Source organism: Simochromis diagramma, unplaced genomic scaffold (assembly GCF_900408965.1).
Source record: "Simochromis diagramma unplaced genomic scaffold, fSimDia1.1 OVJJ01000176.1, whole genome shotgun sequence".
Taxonomy (NCBI): domain Eukaryota; kingdom Metazoa; phylum Chordata; class Actinopteri; order Cichliformes; family Cichlidae; genus Simochromis; species Simochromis diagramma.
Window position 1 is genome coordinate 2734413 of NW_024386892.1, and position 19202 is coordinate 2753614.

The 19202-nt window shown below is 44.7% G+C and overlaps 2 protein-coding genes across 5 annotated transcripts; one reads left to right on the plus strand and one right to left on the minus strand.

Annotated features, from left to right (window-relative positions):
• Positions 1-446: 446 nt before the first annotated feature.
• On the minus strand, positions 447-14396 carry lrrc73 (leucine rich repeat containing 73). Of its 4 annotated transcripts, none has more exons than XM_040033775.1 (7): positions 13998-14396; positions 5166-5466; positions 4929-5089; positions 4174-4296; positions 3995-4095; positions 2887-3133; positions 447-780 (listed from the first exon to the last, which is right to left on the minus strand). In XM_040033775.1, exons 1-7 carry the CDS (start codon positions 14095-14097, stop codon positions 710-712), a joined length of 1104 nt encoding a protein of 367 aa, XP_039889709.1. In that variant the 5' UTR covers positions 14098-14396; the 3' UTR covers positions 447-709. The 4 variants fall into 4 exon arrangements, with proteins under 4 accessions (XP_039889709.1, XP_039889712.1, XP_039889711.1 ...); XM_040033778.1 differs by lacking the exon at positions 13998-14396 and adding an exon at positions 8001-8269; XM_040033777.1 differs by lacking the exon at positions 13998-14396 and adding an exon at positions 7514-7896.
• Positions 12616-19096, plus strand: mea1 (male-enhanced antigen 1). The gene is made up of 4 exons (XM_040033791.1): positions 12616-12733; positions 15244-15603; positions 15675-15783; positions 18278-19096. Exons 2-4 carry the CDS (start codon positions 15256-15258, stop codon positions 18472-18474), a joined length of 654 nt encoding a protein of 217 aa, XP_039889725.1. The 5' UTR covers positions 12616-12733; positions 15244-15255; the 3' UTR covers positions 18475-19096.
• The last annotated feature ends 106 nt before the right edge of the window (positions 19097-19202 follow it).

Sequence of the window (19202 nt, forward strand, 5' to 3'; positions counted from 1 at the left end):
CAGTGAAGTTTTGCGCTTCCTGGCACAGATTCACTTTGTGTGTTTACTGATATTTGGAAATTTTAATTTAAATGATCCAAAACTTTAAAGCAGTAGCTCTGTTTGTCAAGACTGGTAACGGGACTGTAGCTTTTTTGCCGTGTGCGATGAACTCCGGGGATGAGGCAAAGGGATGTGAAGAGCGTGGAGGCGGGACCACGAGGTTGATTTCAGTGCCGGATTTGTTCAGCGAGTTTCCTCACAGCATCAACAGGAAGCGTCACTGGGCTGACGAAAGACCGACTCACTTTCTGTTTTACGGATGAAACCGCTCGTCCCACTGGTCCGCTCGCTAAACGGAGATCGGTTTAAGGGCCACCTTTAAACGCCAAACATGGGAGCAAGTTTCAGACAAACTTGTTCAGTGTGTTTAAGTGTGTGCTGGCAGCAAACGACCAATCAGAGTCTTTGTTTTTAAGAAGCTGTAAACAGTTTTATTATTGTGACATCAGAACCAATCAACAGAGCCAAAGGTACATTCATTAGAAGCAGAACAAACACCTGTGTGGAGGTCACGTGACGTGTTTGAGTTCTCTGCTCGTCTGTGTTCAGGTGCTACATCGAACCATGCGGGGCGTGAGCAGAAGTGCAGTGCAGAAGAAAAAAAAACCATTCAAACCGAAAAAAGTGACGGCAGCATGACTGGAAATGGGTATGTTTGTGGGAGGGGTCACATCTCAGTCTCAGCCAATAAGCTCTCACCTAGACCTGACGTCAGCAAAACCGCCTGGGTGCTGGAGTCTGTGGGGTCAAAGAATAAGACATTGAGAACTTCACGCCATAGTTCAGCACGGTTTCTCTAACCAGGACCGGCAGCTCACACCACGGCCTCCATGCCCTTTCCAGATCACACGTTTAGATTGATTTACTTCCACTGGATCAATAAAAGTCGGTTCAAAGACTCCAGAAAAAGTCCAGGAATAAGCACAATTAGGTGGAAGTCCATTAATTCCTCTGTTTATACTGAACTGAGCTACAGGGCAACAATGAACTGTTCCTTTAAGAAAACCAACCTAAAATCTGATGTAGAAAAGGTTTAAATATGCATGATCAATCATTTGAAGCCTCGGTCACAGCGGCAGTAAGATCAATCAGTTTGTCTCAACATTTGAGAGAAAAAGACAAAAACACCTCGTTCATCTAATGACACAGTGTAGAGCGGGGGTGTCCAATTCCAGGCTTCGAGGGCCAGTGTCCTGCAGGATTTAGACGTCACCCTGGGTCTGCACACCTGAAATGATGACTTCATTACCAGGCCTCTGGAGAACTACAAGACATGTTGAGGGGGTCATTTAGCCATTTAAATAGGCTGACACGTCTAAAACCTGCAGGACACTGACCCTCGAGGCCTGGAGTTGGACACCCCTGGTGTACAGAGGCTGTTAGATTAGGTTTGTGTGCAGATTTTCTCTCCGTTTGCCAAATTTGTGGCACATTCAAATAAAATGAAGCTGCTGAACTTGCTGAGAAGCTGAAATCACACTCAGTCTTAAATTCAACTTCATCGCTGGTATGCAGTGGTTTTCAAACTTAATGACACTGTATGAAATAAAAAGCAAAGAGTCTGCACTGTGTCTTTTTAAATTTGTTGCTCAGTAGTTACTGCAGCTTTTAAGAATAATTTATCTGGTCTTGACCTGACCTGAGATCAGGACAAGCTCACACTGCTGTTATGGATCACAGAGGAACCACAAAAGAACAGAAAATCTTAAAAGGGATATTAATTAATATTGATTAAATATCCATTATTGTAAAACCAAGTGGGACTAGGTATGTAGCAGGTTACCCAGATTAACACTTTGTCCACAGTTATACAAAATACACACCTCCTACTGTCACCAAGGACACCTAAACACCACACAAAGGACGGCACCAGGTCTATACTCAGTATAGTGGGACAAAACCAGATCTATACCTGGCTAATTGGGACACTGGTTAATAGTGGGTAATGTTGGATAGAACCAAGTCTGTAGAGGGTATTGTGGTACACAACCAAATCTAAACTGGATAAAGTGGGCAAAACCAGGTCTATAGAGATGAATTTTCAACAGAATCAAGTCTATACTCAATGGGACAGAATCAGGTTTATATTTTTAAAATGAAAAAACACACAAACAGTGTAAAGTGACACAAAACTAGTTCTATATTGGGTCATGTAGGAAGAAAATGGTCTTGGTAAAGTAAATTATTGAGTAAAGTACAAAAGAGCCAAGTCTACACTGAATGAACTAGAACCAGGTCCATACAAGGTAAAGTGGGACAAAACAGATCTACAAAGTGGAAAAAACAGGTTCAAATTGAGTAAAGTGGGACAGAACCAGGTTTATTTTTGGTAAATAATGAAAGAACCAGGTCTATAGTGTGTTGAGTAGCACATAGTCATGTCTATATAAGCTAAAGTGGGAGAATTGGCTCTGTACTGAGTAAAGTAAACCTTTGACTATAGTGGATAAACTGCGACAGAACCAGATTTACATTTCGTAAAGTAGGAAAGAACCGTGTTTATAGAGATTAAAGTTTCGAAGAACTGGTTCTGTACAGATTACAGTAACAGAGAATCAGGTGTTTTTTGGGGAAAGTGGAACAGAACTGGGTTTCTAGTGGGTAAAGTGGGACAGAATCAGATCTATACAAGGCAAAGTGGGATAGAAAAGGATATATAATAGATTAAAGTGGAAAAGAGAAGTCTATAGTAGGGGAAGGGGGCAATATTGCTCTTGCCAGTAAAATAACCTGGCAAACAATCCCAGTTTGCTGGGTCTGTATTGGTTTTGTGCAGTTTGAGGGAGAGACAGTCTGAGCAGGGACACTCTGTAACTGAGGACAAGGTGAATAGTCAGCCCTTACTGCTGTGGGGTAGCCAGGCGGGAAGCTGGTACTTGTCTCTGATTGGGTGATACTTGTCTCTGATTTGCTGGAAAGCAGTGATGGAGGCAGGATCTGGCACCAGAGGCAAGGCCTCTCTGTCATCGTCATCCTCCCCCTCAGACAGCAGGTCACAGATCTGCTGCTGGAGCTCCGGACTAATGTCGTTCTCAGCCAGAACCAGGACCCGCAGGCTGGTCGGGTAGTTCTCCACCATGTCCAGGAATACCTGCACACAGGTGAGACCACCACATTATAAATCTCTTAGGAAGTGCAGCATGGCTTCAAAATAAAACTGTACAAAATGTTTAACGTGACAGGGAGGACAGTGAACCTGACCCCACTCGGTCGTGACTGCAAACCATCTTTACAGTCAGGTGTGCTCCTTTGTGTTTACAGTACTGGGACGCACCAATCGCATGTGCATGCCTCTTATCCACATTTGTGGCTGAGTTGTTGCTGGACCACACAGCCAGTTTACATACATCAGTGAGAAATGCAGTTTAGCGAGGACTGAGTATTAATTACATTCTCCTGGATTTTACTCCCTGACCTTGACAAAAACAAACAAACAAACAAAAACATTCAGAGCATTTTGAAGCTCAAGAGAGAACAGGTGATCTACCTCCACCTCCAACCACTTCAGAGCTTCTAGATGTTCACTGTGTTTTTATTTATGTTATTGTCTCTGTTTATCCAGCAGTTTCACAGGCCACACACTCAGGCATTTATTGTGAAAGTAGTTGAAACAGGAAACACAGCCCTAACAAGGCCACAATGCTGCCATATCACTTCCCCCTGGTGGACAAACAAGTGAACTGAAAACTGAGTCCAAACTCAGGGTCTGGGAACAGTTTTTTGCAGGGGCACAGCGCCACCACCAGGTCAGACTAAACATCACTGCAGGATGGTGGCTTTGTTCTCAGAGCGGAGGAGAAACCCTGACGGTGTGAATAAAACCAGACTGAATGATTTCCAACAGACGCTCATCTCTTCTCTTACAACTGCATTCTAGTTGTATTTAAAGAGCTGCTCTCTGCTGATGAGAACTGGAGAAAAAGAAGAGAATGGAGCACTGTGATTGGTCGACCTGTGCTGACTGGTTGGTCAGTCCGGTTCCCTCCAGGTCCAGAACCTCCAGAGTCCTGCTGGATGCCACGGCAACTGCCAGCATCCCTGCAATCTGATCACCTGGAAACAGAGCGAGAGCGTCAAACAATAATGACATCACGCTGTTATGACATCATGTTATCATGACACATGTGTTACCGAGTGGGTTGTAGTCCAGGTTGAGCACGCGGAGCTGCGAGCTGTGCGCCACAGCAATGGAGAGTCGAGCCCAGCCTTTGGAGCTGATTCCTGGGTTAGCACTGAGAGTGAGCTCCCTGAGCCCTACCACACACACACACACAGTGAAGAGTTAAAACTCCCAGAATGCTTTGCTGCGTGGTGGTCTGAGCAGAGCCATTCAGGTCACCCATCCATCTATTTGCTTCTGCTTGTCCTTTTCAGGGTCGCGGGGGACGCTGGAGCCTATCCCAGCTGTCATAGGGTGAGAGGCAGGGTACACCCTGGACAGGTCGCCAGTCTGTTGCAGGGCCAACACACAGAGACAGACAACCATTCGCACTCACATTCACTCCCCCATTCACACCTACGGGCAATTCAGTGTTTCCAGTTAACCTAACCCCACTAACTGCATGACTTTGGACTGTGGGAGGAAGCCGGAGTACCGGGAGAGAACATGCAAACTCCACACAGAAAGGTGGAATGAACTCAGGATCTTCTTGCTGTGAGGCAACAGTGCTAACCACCGTGCCACCGCGCCGCCCGCAAATTCAGGTCATGTGAGCCTGAAATAGCAAGGGTGCCCGAGGGGGATAACCCTCAGGGACCCTTGCTATTTCAGGCTTCCTCAAATCGGGAGTTTTTTTAATGAGCTTCTGTCTGTGACAGTCGGACCAGGTTCAGGGTCACACTTGAGAGACCTAGCTCACCTGTGGTGGGAGGGCAGAAGGTGTTACCTGACTTTGCGCCGTCTGGCGGCAGCATCCCGCAGATCAGACCCAGTGCCTCGTCTCCCAGCATGCAGTCACCAAGATCCAGGCACACCAGTGAAGGGTGGGTGGACAGGGCGGGGTTCAGGGTCACTAAGCCGGCGTCCAACAGTGGGCTGCCATGAAGGCTGGAGGGGTGGAGTTAGAGACTTACAAACCATTCACAGTTAGATTAGTGGCCAATTAGCTTTAAGTTCTACTCACAACAGGGTCTGCAGGGAGCGGTTAGTCTTCAGGGCGTCAGCCAGGTGCCGCGTCCGGCCAATACTGGAGACAACGCCCAGGTTAAGGTTCAGCTGAGCAAGCGAGCGCGACTCAGCAACGCTGCGGCAGACACGCCCAAAGTCGCGATCTGAGAGCTGGCAGCCACGCACAGACAGCAGGCGCACGCCATCCTCCTTCAGACTCTCGCAGATGTCCTGAACTTCAGCCGCCGACAGCATCTCGCCTGTGATCTGGATAGAGGCAGGCAGCATTGCGGACGCCACTGGGAGCACTGGGACACCTAAACAGGAAAACGAACACTGAAACAAAAGTGTTTTCTCACCTGGTGAAACATGGGTACTGCACCAAAGTCTGCTATTGGCTAGTTTTTGGATCAGAGTTAACCCAAGTTTTCTGAACGGGACTGGGAGCCACCATTACACCTGATCAGGTGACAAAGAAACACAGATCTGACTTGAATTATTTGACTACAACTAGTTTTTCAGTGTCACTCTGAGACAGGATATTTCTAACTTTAGAGATGTTGCACAAATGGAAGAAAGCAGTCTTACATATTTGTTTAATATGTGCGTTGAAGGACATGTCCTGGTCAAAAATGACTCCAAGGTTCCTCACAGCGTTACTGGAGGCCAAGGTAATGCCATCCAGAGTAAGAATCTGCTTAGATACCATATTTCTAAGCTTTTCAGGGCCGAGTACAATAACCTCAGTTTGATCTGAATTAAGAAGCAGAAAGTTAGCGGCCATCCAGGTCTTTATGTCTTTAAGACATTCCTGCAGTTTAACTCATTGGTGTGTGTTATCTGGCTTCATGGACAGATAGAGCTGGGTGTCATCTGCATAGCAGTGTAAATGTATGCTATGTCTTCTAATGATGCTGCCTAAGGGAAGCATGTATAATGGTCCTAGCACTGAACCCTGTGGAACTCCATAATTAACCTCAGTGTGTGAAGAGGACTCTCCATTTACATGTACAAACTGGAGTCTATTAGATAGATATGATACAAACCACTGCAGCGCGGTACCTGTAATACCTACAGCATGTTCTAATCGCTCTAATAGGATATTATGGTCGACAGTAGTGGTATGCGGATTGACACTGATGTACTGATTCTTCTGATAACAGACATTTATGCTCTAGAATCGATTCTCCTATTAAAATATTGATATTTTAGTCAGTCTGCCCCAGGGCAGCTGTGGCTACAACTGTAGCCTCCACCAGTGTGTGAATGTGAGAGTGAATGAATAGTGGAATTGTAAAGCGCTTTGAGGGCCCTGAAAAGCGCTACATAAATGCAATCCATTATTATTATTATTATTTAGTAATTTTGAAAAAAAAAAAGAGTTTATCATTAACAGGAACACAGTAAAAAGCAACAACATTATTGGGATCGTCTAAATGATTGGTAAGAACTACTTCCTCTTCTGCCTTTCATAGCGTTATGTGAACTGCGTCACGGCTCACGTGTGCTCACTCAGTTGATGATCGTAAGCAGAGTCACTTTTGTGGAGCTACAAACAAGCAAGATGAGGTTTGTGACACACGTGGCAGGATCACAAACCTTGTCAGACACAAATAAAAGTAAATTATAACACAGAATGATGATGAGTTTATGATGCGGGAACTGAAAAGGAGGAGAGAGACAGGTGCTGCTAGGTTGGAGTTATCCAGGTACAGAGGGAGAAACTCTGGAGCTGACGTACGCCTGGGTTTGGGGTTTTCTGTCTGCGCTTCATCTGAAAACTATTTGTAGAGCACTGAAAGTGGATTATACAGGCTAATCGTTAAAACGCAAAATATTTCATTCATGAGACAGATATTGACTGTAAACTGTTTCTCAGCTGTATTTTCAGTCACTTTTGTTTTTCATTGTTAGATGAATATTTTATAATGTCGTATCGACTTTTCAGGGTTTTTAACTTCTTATCATTCTTCATAATTAAACGATAAGAGCAGGAAATCTGGTTCTTGTATTTATTTTGAATGTAAAATTGGAAACTTTGTATGTCCCAAACGTGTCGGGATCTGCTCGGTAACTTGGTGGTATCGCTCATCATGGAGCGCTGCGCTGAGGCCGAGCAGGACCAGCTCAGGTGAGTCCACCTGACTGGCACTCACGAATCTTTGAGCTCAAAGAGGAGACCGGACAGGTGTCAGGTGACAGCTTAGATCACGTGACTCCTCGATGACTCCCTGATAAAGCTCCTAAACGAGAGCTGAAAGTAACTGAGTACTTTTACTCGACTAAAGCAGGATTCTGAAGTTAAATTTCCACACGAGGCAGTGACCGATCAGCTGATCGGTATCGATGAGGTAACCAATTAACCTGATAGATGATCGATCAGCTCACGCGGGGAGGTTCGGGGCTGTCACGCGCTGATGTCATTATTTGCCGATCTCGCCGCAGGCCACGCGCGGGTTCCGATCCAGAGCGGCGGACATCAGAGCCGATCGATCCGGCATCGATGGATTAGATCAGCTGGAGCGCGTGTGGCAGCGGGTCTGTCCGTCGGTCCGCGAGCTCCGCCAGTCCCGGTGTGCTTCTGCAGGTGACCGTTACTATGACACCCAGAGAGCTCGCAGAGGACAGAGGACTCACTCCGAGCGCGTCACCGGGACCGGAAGCAGCGGCCACCATGGCAACAAGGCTAATGACAAAACAACAGCCTTTGACAGGAAACGTTCATGAGCTCAGCGTGAATTTCTACTGAAGCAGTAAACACAGTAATACACAGACTCTATTCAAACTAAAGGCTGGGGTTCTCTGTGACGTCAGAGAGAGACTTCGAATCCTGCTTGGAGCGAATCCTCACCCAAAATACACGAGCTTCACGACTGTGACGTCACTTCTCGCCAAGCCTCGTTTTAACCTTCTGTGATTGGCGTCGTCATGGAAACGGACACTCCTCTTATCATTGATTCTACTTACTGATTAATTATCAATTATCGATCGGCAGATTTTCACGATACAAACGAAGCCAATAAAATTGAGCCGATCACCTATTACAGCTTCCGGTGCTGACTTTCACAATAAAAGCGGAAAACTTCACGCTCTGGCGTCTTTCTCCTGCACGAGCAAGGAGATATTTATAGCGTGACGTCAGCTGCCTTACTGCTTCCTGTTTATTGATGGAGTTGAATCTCTGTCACAGCTTCACCTTCAGTTTTATTGTGAATAAACAACAAGCCTAAGGTAGAGGGGTGATGATGTCATCGCTCGACAGGTGAGAGCTGCCGCCACAGCTGGGCCGTCTCCAATCACAGAGCCCAACCTCCGGTCTGCTGGTGTCTGCAGCTCCGGGTGATGATGTCACTCACCTGCTCCGATACCCTGTGTACCATACCCGTGTCAAAAACACGGAAATCCTGTGCGTGGAAGTTGGATAACTGAATGGGAATTCTGTTGACATCCGAGTCACATAGAAGGAGGAATTCCGTCCTCCAGTCCGTTTGAGATCAGCATGAGTATTCGGCACAGTTACACCCGTGATTATAAGGATGATTATTTACGACAGGTCTGTTTACATAATGAAATTTATTTTCCACACAGAGTTATGCAGTACTCCCCCCCAACCTTTATTTAAAGATTAGTACAATACAAAGTAGAATTAAACAGTATTACATTAAAGGTGTTGTACTTACAGAAATTGTAAATGTGATATCCTAAGACTAAGGAACCACAGAGACCATGTTTAGCTCACAGTTACTTCTTTATTAAGAGAACCGGGACATGCGCCCCACAGACTGAAAGCTCTCCCACAACTGTTGCCCCCTGGTGGACAAATCCCTGCCACAACATAACAGTAAACTACAAGCAAACAACATTATTTGGAACCTACAATACACTTACACTAGAGGGAGAAGTTTTAACTGATTAAGCCAAGAAGTGAAGCGATCGAAGGATCTTGATTTTTTCGCATACAACCACAGCAATACTACTGCACGCAAATTTAGCTTTTGTTCACTTCTAGTCAAAGTGGCTTTGTGTAAAGCCTATGGCACACCGCTATATACTGCCCCCTTGTGGTCATCCTGCAAACAATGTGGCATGTAGAAGCTACGTGTTGCTTCTGCATGCCAGAGAGAGAGAGAGGAATTTCCCCTCTCTCCGTGTAATATATATAATACCCATTCACTGTGTGAAGCAGTGAGTAGGGATGGTACTGCTCAGGGGTACCTCAGTGGATTTGAACCCCCAACCTTCCGATCATGGGGCCAACATTCTACCTACTGAGCTAACCCAATACATAATGATGCAACGAGAATCCTTTGTAGGATACGTAGAAGGGGTAGTGCCAGTCAGATGTTTGCAGCTGTGGGTTGTTTGGACTTTTAGGAAAGTTAATATTCAATTTTAGAGAACGACTGGATGGCTGTACATCATTTGGGCACTCACAGATCCGACAGCCTCTCTGAGAGGAACTTGACCAGTGGCGGAGCGTGGGGGTGGCTTACTGGGCTTAAGCCCGGGTTGTTTTTTCAGAAGCCCGGGGTCTTTTGGAGTGTATTTTTTTCATAGTTAGATGCCTGGCTGACAACTGTATAAAACAAAAACTACACACAATATTCGAAGCACTGCGAGTGCGCTGTTGGAGAAACGCAGCCAGGCAGACAAAGGAGACCTGAAGTTTGAGCAGGTACCAAAACAAATCATTCGTACTGTACAAATAATGTAAATATGACGGTGAATCACGAAAGATTGATGTCAAACTGATCACTTGACCCATATTACGTTACTCGCTCTTCAAGTGAATCAACAAATGGCGAAATGAAAAGCCGAACAACAACAACGCTGTTTCTTTAGAGAGTCTCAGCTTACATGTGTTGTGTGTGTGTGTTATGTGAGAATGTGTGTGTGTGTGTGTGTGTATCTACAATAAAACCTCCCCCAGCACAGAGTGGTTGGAGAGGTGGTCGGGATCAAAGGAATAGCTTTGATCCTACTGCTTGAACTAAGACTGTACAAATTTAAGAAACACAATGGCAACATTTAACAATTAGACTTAACAAGTTCCTTAATCATAATTATGCAAAAGATGAGAATTTGCATAATTATGATTAAGGAACCTAGTTCTGATTCTGGTTCTGTCTTGGTTAAGTCCTCAGTAGTCCTGATTTTGAACTGTTGTAGTCCTGTTTTAATGCCGGATCAGTTCTGGGTCTGGTTGAATTGGGGTTTAGTCCTCGTGTCTTGATGCAGCCCCGACTTTGTTCTGCCTCGCTGCTTAATTAAAAAACTAGTTTAAGGTGTCCTGCACATGTGATATATATTTTTCCCTATATGAAGTCATTCTTTTTTGAACAAAACTCAAAACAGAGCCAATTAATCTTTCAGTCATTTCTAACCCCCCCTCCCAAATCCCCCATGCATACTACCCTTTAGGGCTAAGACCCGGGTGTATCAAATGTCTGCCTCCGCCTCTGAACTTCACCCCCCCAATGTTCAGCACAAAGTTACGCCGATGATTACGATGGATGGCCGTATCCATAATAAGGCTGGTAAATGTGAAATGGGGCAAGGATGGCCTACTGAATACGTTTTTGAATATAAATCAGAATCAGAATCGTGTTTATTGGCCAAGTATATGTGCAGACACATACAAGGAATTTGGTTCCGGTAGATGGAGGCTCTCAAGCACAGCAATGTAAATCACACACACACACACACACGCACACACACACACACACACACGCACGCACACACACACACACACACACACACACGCACACACACACACACGCACACGCACACACACGCACACACAAAGCTGTGTAAACCCACTATAAATAACTCATCTAAACTTATATACATAAAATACAGAAATGAATGAGGTGGAATGAATACTACAGAATGTGCATAAGGTGCAGCTGCAGTCTGGCAGTGGGAGCAGTGTGACAGGTCAACTGTTTAGAAGGGAGATGTCGAGGGGAAAGAACCTGAATAAAAAGTGTAAAAACCCAAACGTAATAAGAAGTCAGTGATGTGTCCGTCATTCCCTGGGATTTTGCAGATACAGTCTTTGATTGTTCCAGGGATGATTCCTGATCACATGACTCTTTTTGATGTTTTTCAGTAGTTGAAGTGGGGGCAGGTTATAGCTGTCGGCTTTTTGGAGTATAGCTGTTGATTTGTTGAAACCAAACAATGAAACTGTTTGGTTTTCCTTCACATCCATTCTGAGATCCTGATAAACATGATGTCATTCAGATTGACGATGTCCGTCTGAATGACATCATCTTCACAGATACCAACTATTTCTTTTATCATTTTATTTTGTTATGTCTCTTTTCATTGGCTCATTTCTTCCATCTCTTAATCGACATTGGGTTTATTCCCCGTGCTTACCATAAACATTTTCTTCATTTCTACACTAACTGCTAATAATAACAATTATTATTACAGTTCTACTCTCCTCCTAAAATGAGCTTTTTATTCAGAACGGTATCTGAAAAGTTCAAGTTTCCTCTTTGAATTCATAAAAATTATCGTGTTTGTGTGGCTGTTGTAATCATGCATGTTCCCAGTACAAAAATACCCTCCATAGATTCAGTCATTAAAATAATCCGATCAGCAATGAAGACTAAAGTTTGTTGAATGTATGAAAATGACTTTGTTCATATTAGGAGTGTGTCAAACCAACAAAATGTCCCTTTTTTATAATGACGTTGGCTCCATGTTTAAATGGTCTGATGTTGCTGACATCACTGAGTGATGAAGGCAGCCACGCCCTCACCTTCCTCCCTGACGTCATTCTGTGATTCGCCACGTCGGAGGTTTGACTCCTCTGAACGGCTATCCTGAGATACCCCGGAGCACAGTGCTGTCCTACACCACTCCCCGGGCGCTGGATTGGTGGCTGCCCACTGCTTCACTGAGTGAATGGGTTTAATGCAGAGAGTAATAATTATTACATTATTATGATCTTTTTACATTTGGGTGGCTTGGACTTTATTCTTCTCTGCAATATTCAGAAAATCCCAATGAAACTCTCAAACTTTCATCAACAAGCTCTTTTGGCTCTTTGATCTATAAACATAACTTTTCTCCACAAAGACTTTATTTTTGGAACAACTGTAACATTCTTTACAGGAATAAGGCTCTATTCTTCTTCATTATGGGTTTAATTTAATTTAATGTTGTATTTTTTCCCCTCCCCTTTAATCTGTGTCTCTATCGAGTTTGTTTAATTGTACGTACTCTTCCAGTGTCTCCTCCATGTGTTATGCTTGTTGTTATTATTCCCGTTGAAATAAAGCTGGAGGAAAAACAAACACTGTACATGTTTTTTAAAAAACAAAACAAACTTTATTATGGAACAGCACACAGAAAACGTATACAACTTGAACAAAATTAACATAATCCAGGGTTACATACATTCAAATAATTTAAGAGACTCATGTTTGGACGACCTCCACTACGTACTCTGACGTCGGCGCTGTTGCGTCCTAACATACCCGGAAGTAATTGTGCGCAGTAGCGGCTGCAGCTAGCAGCGGCTAACAGTCCCAGCAGCTCCTCCGAGAGGACAGACGGAACGACAGACAGGTGAGGCTCACGTGCGACCGGCGTGTTTACGACTCTGACAAACAAAGAAACAGCTGGAGGCTTCATGACAGACACACCGCGTCTGAGTCACTGTTAGCTGCTCCAGCTGTTTCATCCTCCTCTCTCTCTCTCTCTGTGTGTGTGTGTGTGTGTGTGTGTGTGTGTGTGTGTGTGTGTGTGTGTGTGTGTGTGTGTGTGTGTGTGTGTGTGTGTGTGTGTGTGGCGGCAGCAGCAGCAGGTAGTGTCGGTCACAGGTGACGCCTCGCGGGTCTCTGAGCCCAGTGTATACCCGGTTAGCCTTCAGATGCTAACATAGTAATTGGGATACTCCAAATACTCTGAGTACTGCAGAGCAACTATTTTGATTAGTTTAAGTAAAACAGTAAAAGACTCGGATTACATGACTAAAGGTAATTCGATTACGCTTCAGTTACAGATTACTGAGCTGAACTCAGTAGCTTTGCTAGCATGCTAGTTCTATCTTCAGAGTTGAGGTTGATAAGATCACCTTTATTAGTCCCACACGTAGGAAATTTGTTTTGTTACAGCAGAAAGTGGACAGTGCAAAGTTAGATAGCAAAATTAGAAAAAACCCACTGGAATGAGATAAGAATAAGATACTGTACACAATAGAATAAAACAGAATACAAATGTTGAGTATAATACAACGATGCCAGAAACTGAAGTGGGTCCAGTGATGAGCTCACCAGGCGCCGTAGCTGAGCCAGGACCAGCCGCTCCAGGGTCTTCATCAGGTGTGATGTCAGAGCCACCGGCCTGTAGCTGTTGAGGTCCTTTGGTACAACACAGGAGGTTTCCAGAGCTGTGGGACTCTCCTCAGGCTCAGGTTGAAGAGGTGCTCCATCACCCCACACAGTTGTTATCAAAGGCATCTGCTGTGATGCTCACACCTTTGATAAAGTCTCGCAAGTGGCAGCTTTGTTTTTATAGATATAAAAATATGGAAATGTACTGATGCATGATCAGAATTATAATATTTCTGACTCTCAGAGGCGAAATTTCCCTGATTGAAATCGAATCGAATCTAGAAATCAGTGACGACAGCCGGCCGTAGTGGAGAGTGTCACAAGCTGCATCCGCGTTGGCCCAAGGGGGGTTATCGCGATAAGATGCGAGAATTCTCGGGACAGGTAGTACGGTCGCATGCTAACGGCTAACAGCTCAATGTCTCTCACAGTGACGTGCCCGGGGTTACACCAACTGTTATTCACAAACACTGCCAGTCCCCCTCCTTTCCTCTTACCGCTCTCTATCGTCCTGTCCGCCCACAGCAGCTGGAATCCCGGTAGCGTCACGCTCGTGTCCGGAGTTAGCGGTGTTAGCCGGGACTCCGTTAGCATCATGATGCTACATTGCCAGTGTCATGCCAGCACCACTGCGGGATGCAGCGCTAACAGCTGATCCCTACTGTAAACAAAGGATCCATGCGCTGGGTCCCCAAACACAGCTGAAAGAGGTGGAAAAAAAGAGAGAAAGACAACCAAGACTAGCACAAAACGGTAGTCCTTGATTGCACAATCTAATTGCTAAAACTTTAGTTACAAAAAATTACGAGAAAGTAAAGAGGAGATAAGAAAGAAGCTCAGAATGAGCGGAGCTGCTGTAACAGGCTGCCACACACGGGGGGCGCCGGAAGTAAGGTTTTCGGGGGTCATCACACTGACCCTAAAGTAATTCATGCTAAAAATCTCGCTCTGTTAAGGAGATATATAAATATGAAATAATAAAAATAAATAAAATGAGAAGGAAAAATGCTGCATTAATAATTCTGTTTCATCTGCACTTTAGCAGGTGCTAAAGTACTCTGATTACTACAGTGAGAGTATTCTGATTACTGTATGGTGGCAGGTGGCAGGACAGTGGTTATCAGTGTGAAAACCAAAGACAATTCAACTTTGATAACAGATATATGATTAACTTGTTAATTTTAATGGCTAAATTTCATATTCACAAGTCCAAATGTTTAGGAAGACATCCCTCTTTTTATGTATTCTCCTTTGAACTTGTACAGTATCTTAATTCAGTTAAGAACTCCACTAACCCAAAAGCTATAAAAACTATTGGTGTTTGTGAAAAAATCAAGATCTTTCAATCACTTTATTCTTTGGCTTGATCAGTTACTTTCCTTTAGCATATTTATATTGTAGGTTCTGAATATTCTTTATTTTTGTTTGGCTATGGTATGCAATGTTTTTGTAAGTACAACACCATCAATGTGGTACTGTTTAATTCTATTTTGTATTGTACTGATGTTTAAATAAAGGTTTGAATGGAAAAAAAAATTGGTTATCAGTGTGAAGGTTCTGAGCGCGCTCATACTGAAGGAGGCATTCGATTGGCTGTTTTCCTGAGAACTCGTTTCATTGGTTAGATGTTGTACACACTCCCTGTCATGATCATGATTGCTAATTGTTAGCATTTGTGCGTGTGAGCAGCATGATAATGTCACATTAGGTTGGGCAGTCACATGACCTGTTACCTGTCATCAGGTGTGTCTGTGGATGGAAGTGTGCAGCTCTGCAATGGGACCAGAGCGCGTCTTACCGAGCTCCGAGGACGAGCTGGGAGAGGACGAGCGACCGACGGACGGAACGCTGCCGCCGGGTGCCATGTGGGGTGGGGGGGATGGGGAGGAGGAGGCAGTGGGGGAGATGGAGCTGGATGGCGAGGAGGAGGAAGACGAGGAAGATGGCAGTGGGGGAGGGTACTACTACCAGCCTCTGAACCAGGAGCCCGACGGTGTGAACGGTGGCGAACAGCCAGAGGATGACGAGGAGAAGCGGGGGGAGGAGACGGGGGAGGCGGCCTCCCACTCTGAGCAGCTGCAGCAGGTGCAGCAGCGGATAGAGGTGAGATCTGCCCCGCGACAGGTGAGCCACGTCTCCCCTGGCACTCAGCTTACCTGCACGTCTTTCCACAGGTGTTGGGGCTGCACCTCCCCGAAGCTCCGCCTCCTGACAGCGACGAGGAAGAGGACCCCGAAGGAGCAGCTTCTGAGAGGAGCCGCGCCTCCATCCCCATGGACCCAGGTGAGACACACACCTGTGACACCTGGGCCCTATTTCAGGAAGCCGGTTTAGTGCAAACTCTGAGTAAGTATACCCTGAGTTAACGAAAACTCTGGGTTTTCGGTTTCACAAAGCGAGTTTAGATTAATTCTGAGTGAGTTACTATGACGACACACTCCGTGAAGCTAACCTGCCCCCTAGCAGGTTTACTTCAACTAACCCTGGCGTTCTCCGCCTCTTTGTCAGAAACCTGACTGTAGGAAGTGTCAGACATGGCGTGCTCCTTCCTTGAAGAGCCAGTAGATGTTGAAGCCCAAATTCTCCGCAGAGCTCTCCGCCGGGAGAGAGTGATTAGAGCGCGTTCGGACATTTTATCATTTCCTGATGATTTCCTGTGTGAACGTTACCGTTTTTCAGCACAATCTATAATTTATTTGAAGAACATCCTCAGGCCTAATATTGCTCATGTGACACATCGCGGACATCCTCTCAGTTCTGTACATATTATTTGTATTGCACTTCGGTTTTTTGCAAACGGGAGCTTTCTGTATAATATTGGTGACGCTGAGCACGTTTCCAAGGCTACCGTCTGTCGGGCAGTCAGGAATGTTACAGTTGCACTGAAACGTCTCCTGTACTCGTCTGTGGTGTTCCCCGGTCATAGACCCACAAGATTTATCAAAGAGGGATTCCACAAAATTGCAGGTATCAGGATGAACGAAACTTAATTCATGATGTGGTGATACTTGAACTACTACTTAAATTTTACATTTATTCAAATCAAATCAAATCAAATCACTTTTATTGTCACATCACATGTGCAGGTACATTGGTACAGCACATGTGAGTGAAATTCTTGTGTGCGAGCTTCACAAGCAACAGAGTTGTGCAAAATACAATAATGTAAACAAGCAAAATACAAGAATGGCTACATCTGAAACTAATAAATATATGTACAATATATAATAGTATATGCATTTCTGGATGTGTATACTAAATATTTTTCTACGTGTGTGTGTGTGTGTGTGTACACATATTTTACAAATTAAATAGAGTAAACAATAAATAAAATATATAAAATAAAATATACAGAGTGAGACATGTGCAAAACAGTGGCGTTACTGTACAGTATGGAGTGCATAATGTTAAAGTTCCAGTAGTGAAGGTGAGGTGTCTATGACGTGTTCAGCAGTCTGATGGCCTGATGGAAAAAGCTGTCTCTCAGTCTGCTGGTACGGGACCGGATGCTGCAGAACCTCCTTCCTGATGGAAGTAGTCTGAACAGTTTATGGCTGGGGTGACTGGAGTCCTTGATGATCCTCCCCGCTTTCCTCAGGCACCGCTTCCTGTAGATGTCTTGGAGGGAGGGAAGCTCACCTCCAATTATCCGTTCCGTATTCTCACGGTTCCCAGGCGTGATTGGCTGTATAGATGGCACTCATATTCCAATCATTGCTCCTTCAGTAAATGAAGGAGACTATGTGAACAGGAAGTCTTTCCACAGCATTAATGTACAGGTACATAGCTCCCTGTAGCATTTCAAACTAACACATTATTTCATTATAGTAATGGATGCTAATTTGTGGTCTCTGCACTGTGAAGATCATATGTGATGCTGCCAACATTATCACAAATGTGGAAGCCAACTGCTCAGCCTCTGTGAGTGGTGGTGGTGGAGGACCCCCACCTGTTTTTCGGGCCTCCGCTTTTTTTCTGTTGGCTATAACGGGTCACATTTGAGCATACAGAGTAAGCAAATATGTACTTGTAATGTGCTCAGATAATTTCAATAAGTGCTTACAGAGGGGAAATTAATGTAGCCTCTAACTGCAATTGATTTACATCGGACAAACAGACCAAGCACTATGGCTCATAATACAATTACACCTCACCTGTTTGGACTATATTTTTATATTTCATTTTTACTTGCTGCCAGGAACGTTTGGGGCCTGTTGGGTTGCACCTGCGCTCACATCACGTCACAAAATAAAATGTATGAAATAAAAAATAAAATAAAATATAAAATAACGTGTTACATGGGTGGAAATCCCTAGATCAATGTTTAAATTAACACTCACGCATTGACTCTGTCGGCTTTGTTTTGCCATGCATGCTCCCTTTCTTTTGCAGCTGAGGCTGTGTTACTTTTTTTTCCGCAAAATTTGCATGTTATCGGCATATGCTGCCATCAGAATTTCGGCCTCAAGCGCTGTAAAATACATTGACCGCGCCTTCTTTCCCTCCGTCTCCATGGTGACTCGCTTAATCTGTGCTCCACTAATCAGGGCTTTATGTATCCTCGTGCGCGCGCTTAACTTGGGGTTAAAGCAACTCCGCGTTGACTGAACTAATTGTTATCAGCCTTTCTGAAACCGAATATTCCGAGTTGGACAGTTCGGGGTTACTCAACCCTGAGTATCATTTTTCACTCTGAGTTTTCTAAACCGGCTTCCTGAAATAGGGCCCTGTTCGGTGACTCAGAATAAACACTGACATCACTTCCTGTAACCCGCAGATCACGTCGAGCTGGTGAAGAGGACGATGGCGGCCGTGGCGCTGCCATCTTTGGGTGTGCCGCCGTGGGCGCGGGAGATCTCCGACGACCAGTGGAAGGACATGGTGCGTGACACGCTGCAGAGCCGACAGAGCGCCGCCGCCCTGCGCAAACCTCCCCGGGCCCTGAACGCACCACAAGAACTACATCAACTCTGAACTCTGACTGTCCTTGAATGCACCACATAGACATCACCATCACCGCGGGACCCTGAACGCATCGCGACCATTCCTACAGATTAATGGACTGAGCACAGCACAACCACTTCAGGAGCCCCCAGGTGACATTGGACACCTGAGCTGAGCTCACCTGTAGCTCATTATGACCACTTCAGGGCCCACAGATAAATACAGTGCTTTGTTTCTCCAGAAAAGTGTGATTTATTGAAGCCCATAAAGATTCCAGGTGATCAATATGGTAATTATGAATAATCAATTAACAGTTTCAGTGAGTGATTGTTCTGGTGTTTGTTTATCACTGGATAAAAAATTAGACATGTAACTGACAATATCGTTTTCTAACTTTAAAATCATACAGATATATAAATCAGTTATTGATCGGATCTGCTGATTGGTGGTAAAATATCAGTTGTTGATCACTGTTTGATAACTCATGCCTGACTTATTTTGCACCTGTGTGAAAACACCTTCCCTTTCCAAATAAAAGCGTCACACCAGCGCACAGTGTAAATGTAGTTTCACTGGAACATTGTTTTTCTTGTCTCTGTGACGAGTTTTTAAACTGAAGTAGAAGATCAAATAAAGTCCGACTTCAATGTTTGCATCAGTGTTTTATTGTGAAAAAGCATCGGTCCCCAAACTGTTTGTGCACCAGCCTGGGGTCCTCATCTGGTTTTATTCCAGCTGTGAACAGGATGTTTCTGAGG

Coding starts and splice junctions, on each gene's coding strand:
- mea1 (XM_040033791.1), top strand. CDS start 15,256: ATGGAAGTGTGCAGCTCTGCAATGGGACCAGAGCGCGTCTTACCGAGC. Junction 15,604..15,674: donor AGGTGCAGCAGCGGATAGAG/GTGAGATCTGCC, acceptor GTCTTTCCACAG/GTGTTGGGGCTGCACCTCCC. Junction 15,784..18,277: donor CTCCATCCCCATGGACCCAG/GTGAGACACACA, acceptor TGTAACCCGCAG/ATCACGTCGAGCTGGTGAAG.
- lrrc73 (XM_040033775.1), bottom strand. CDS start 14,097: ATGATGCTAACGGAGTCCCGGCTAACACCGCTAACTCCGGACACGAGC. Junction 3,134..3,994: donor TGACCAACCAGTCAGCACAG/GTCGACCAATCA, acceptor ACCTGTGTGCAG/GTATTCCTGGACATGGTGGA. Junction 781..2,886: donor CGCCTGGCTACCCCACAGCA/GTAAGGGCTGAC, acceptor TTGACCCCACAG/ACTCCAGCACCCAGGCGGTT.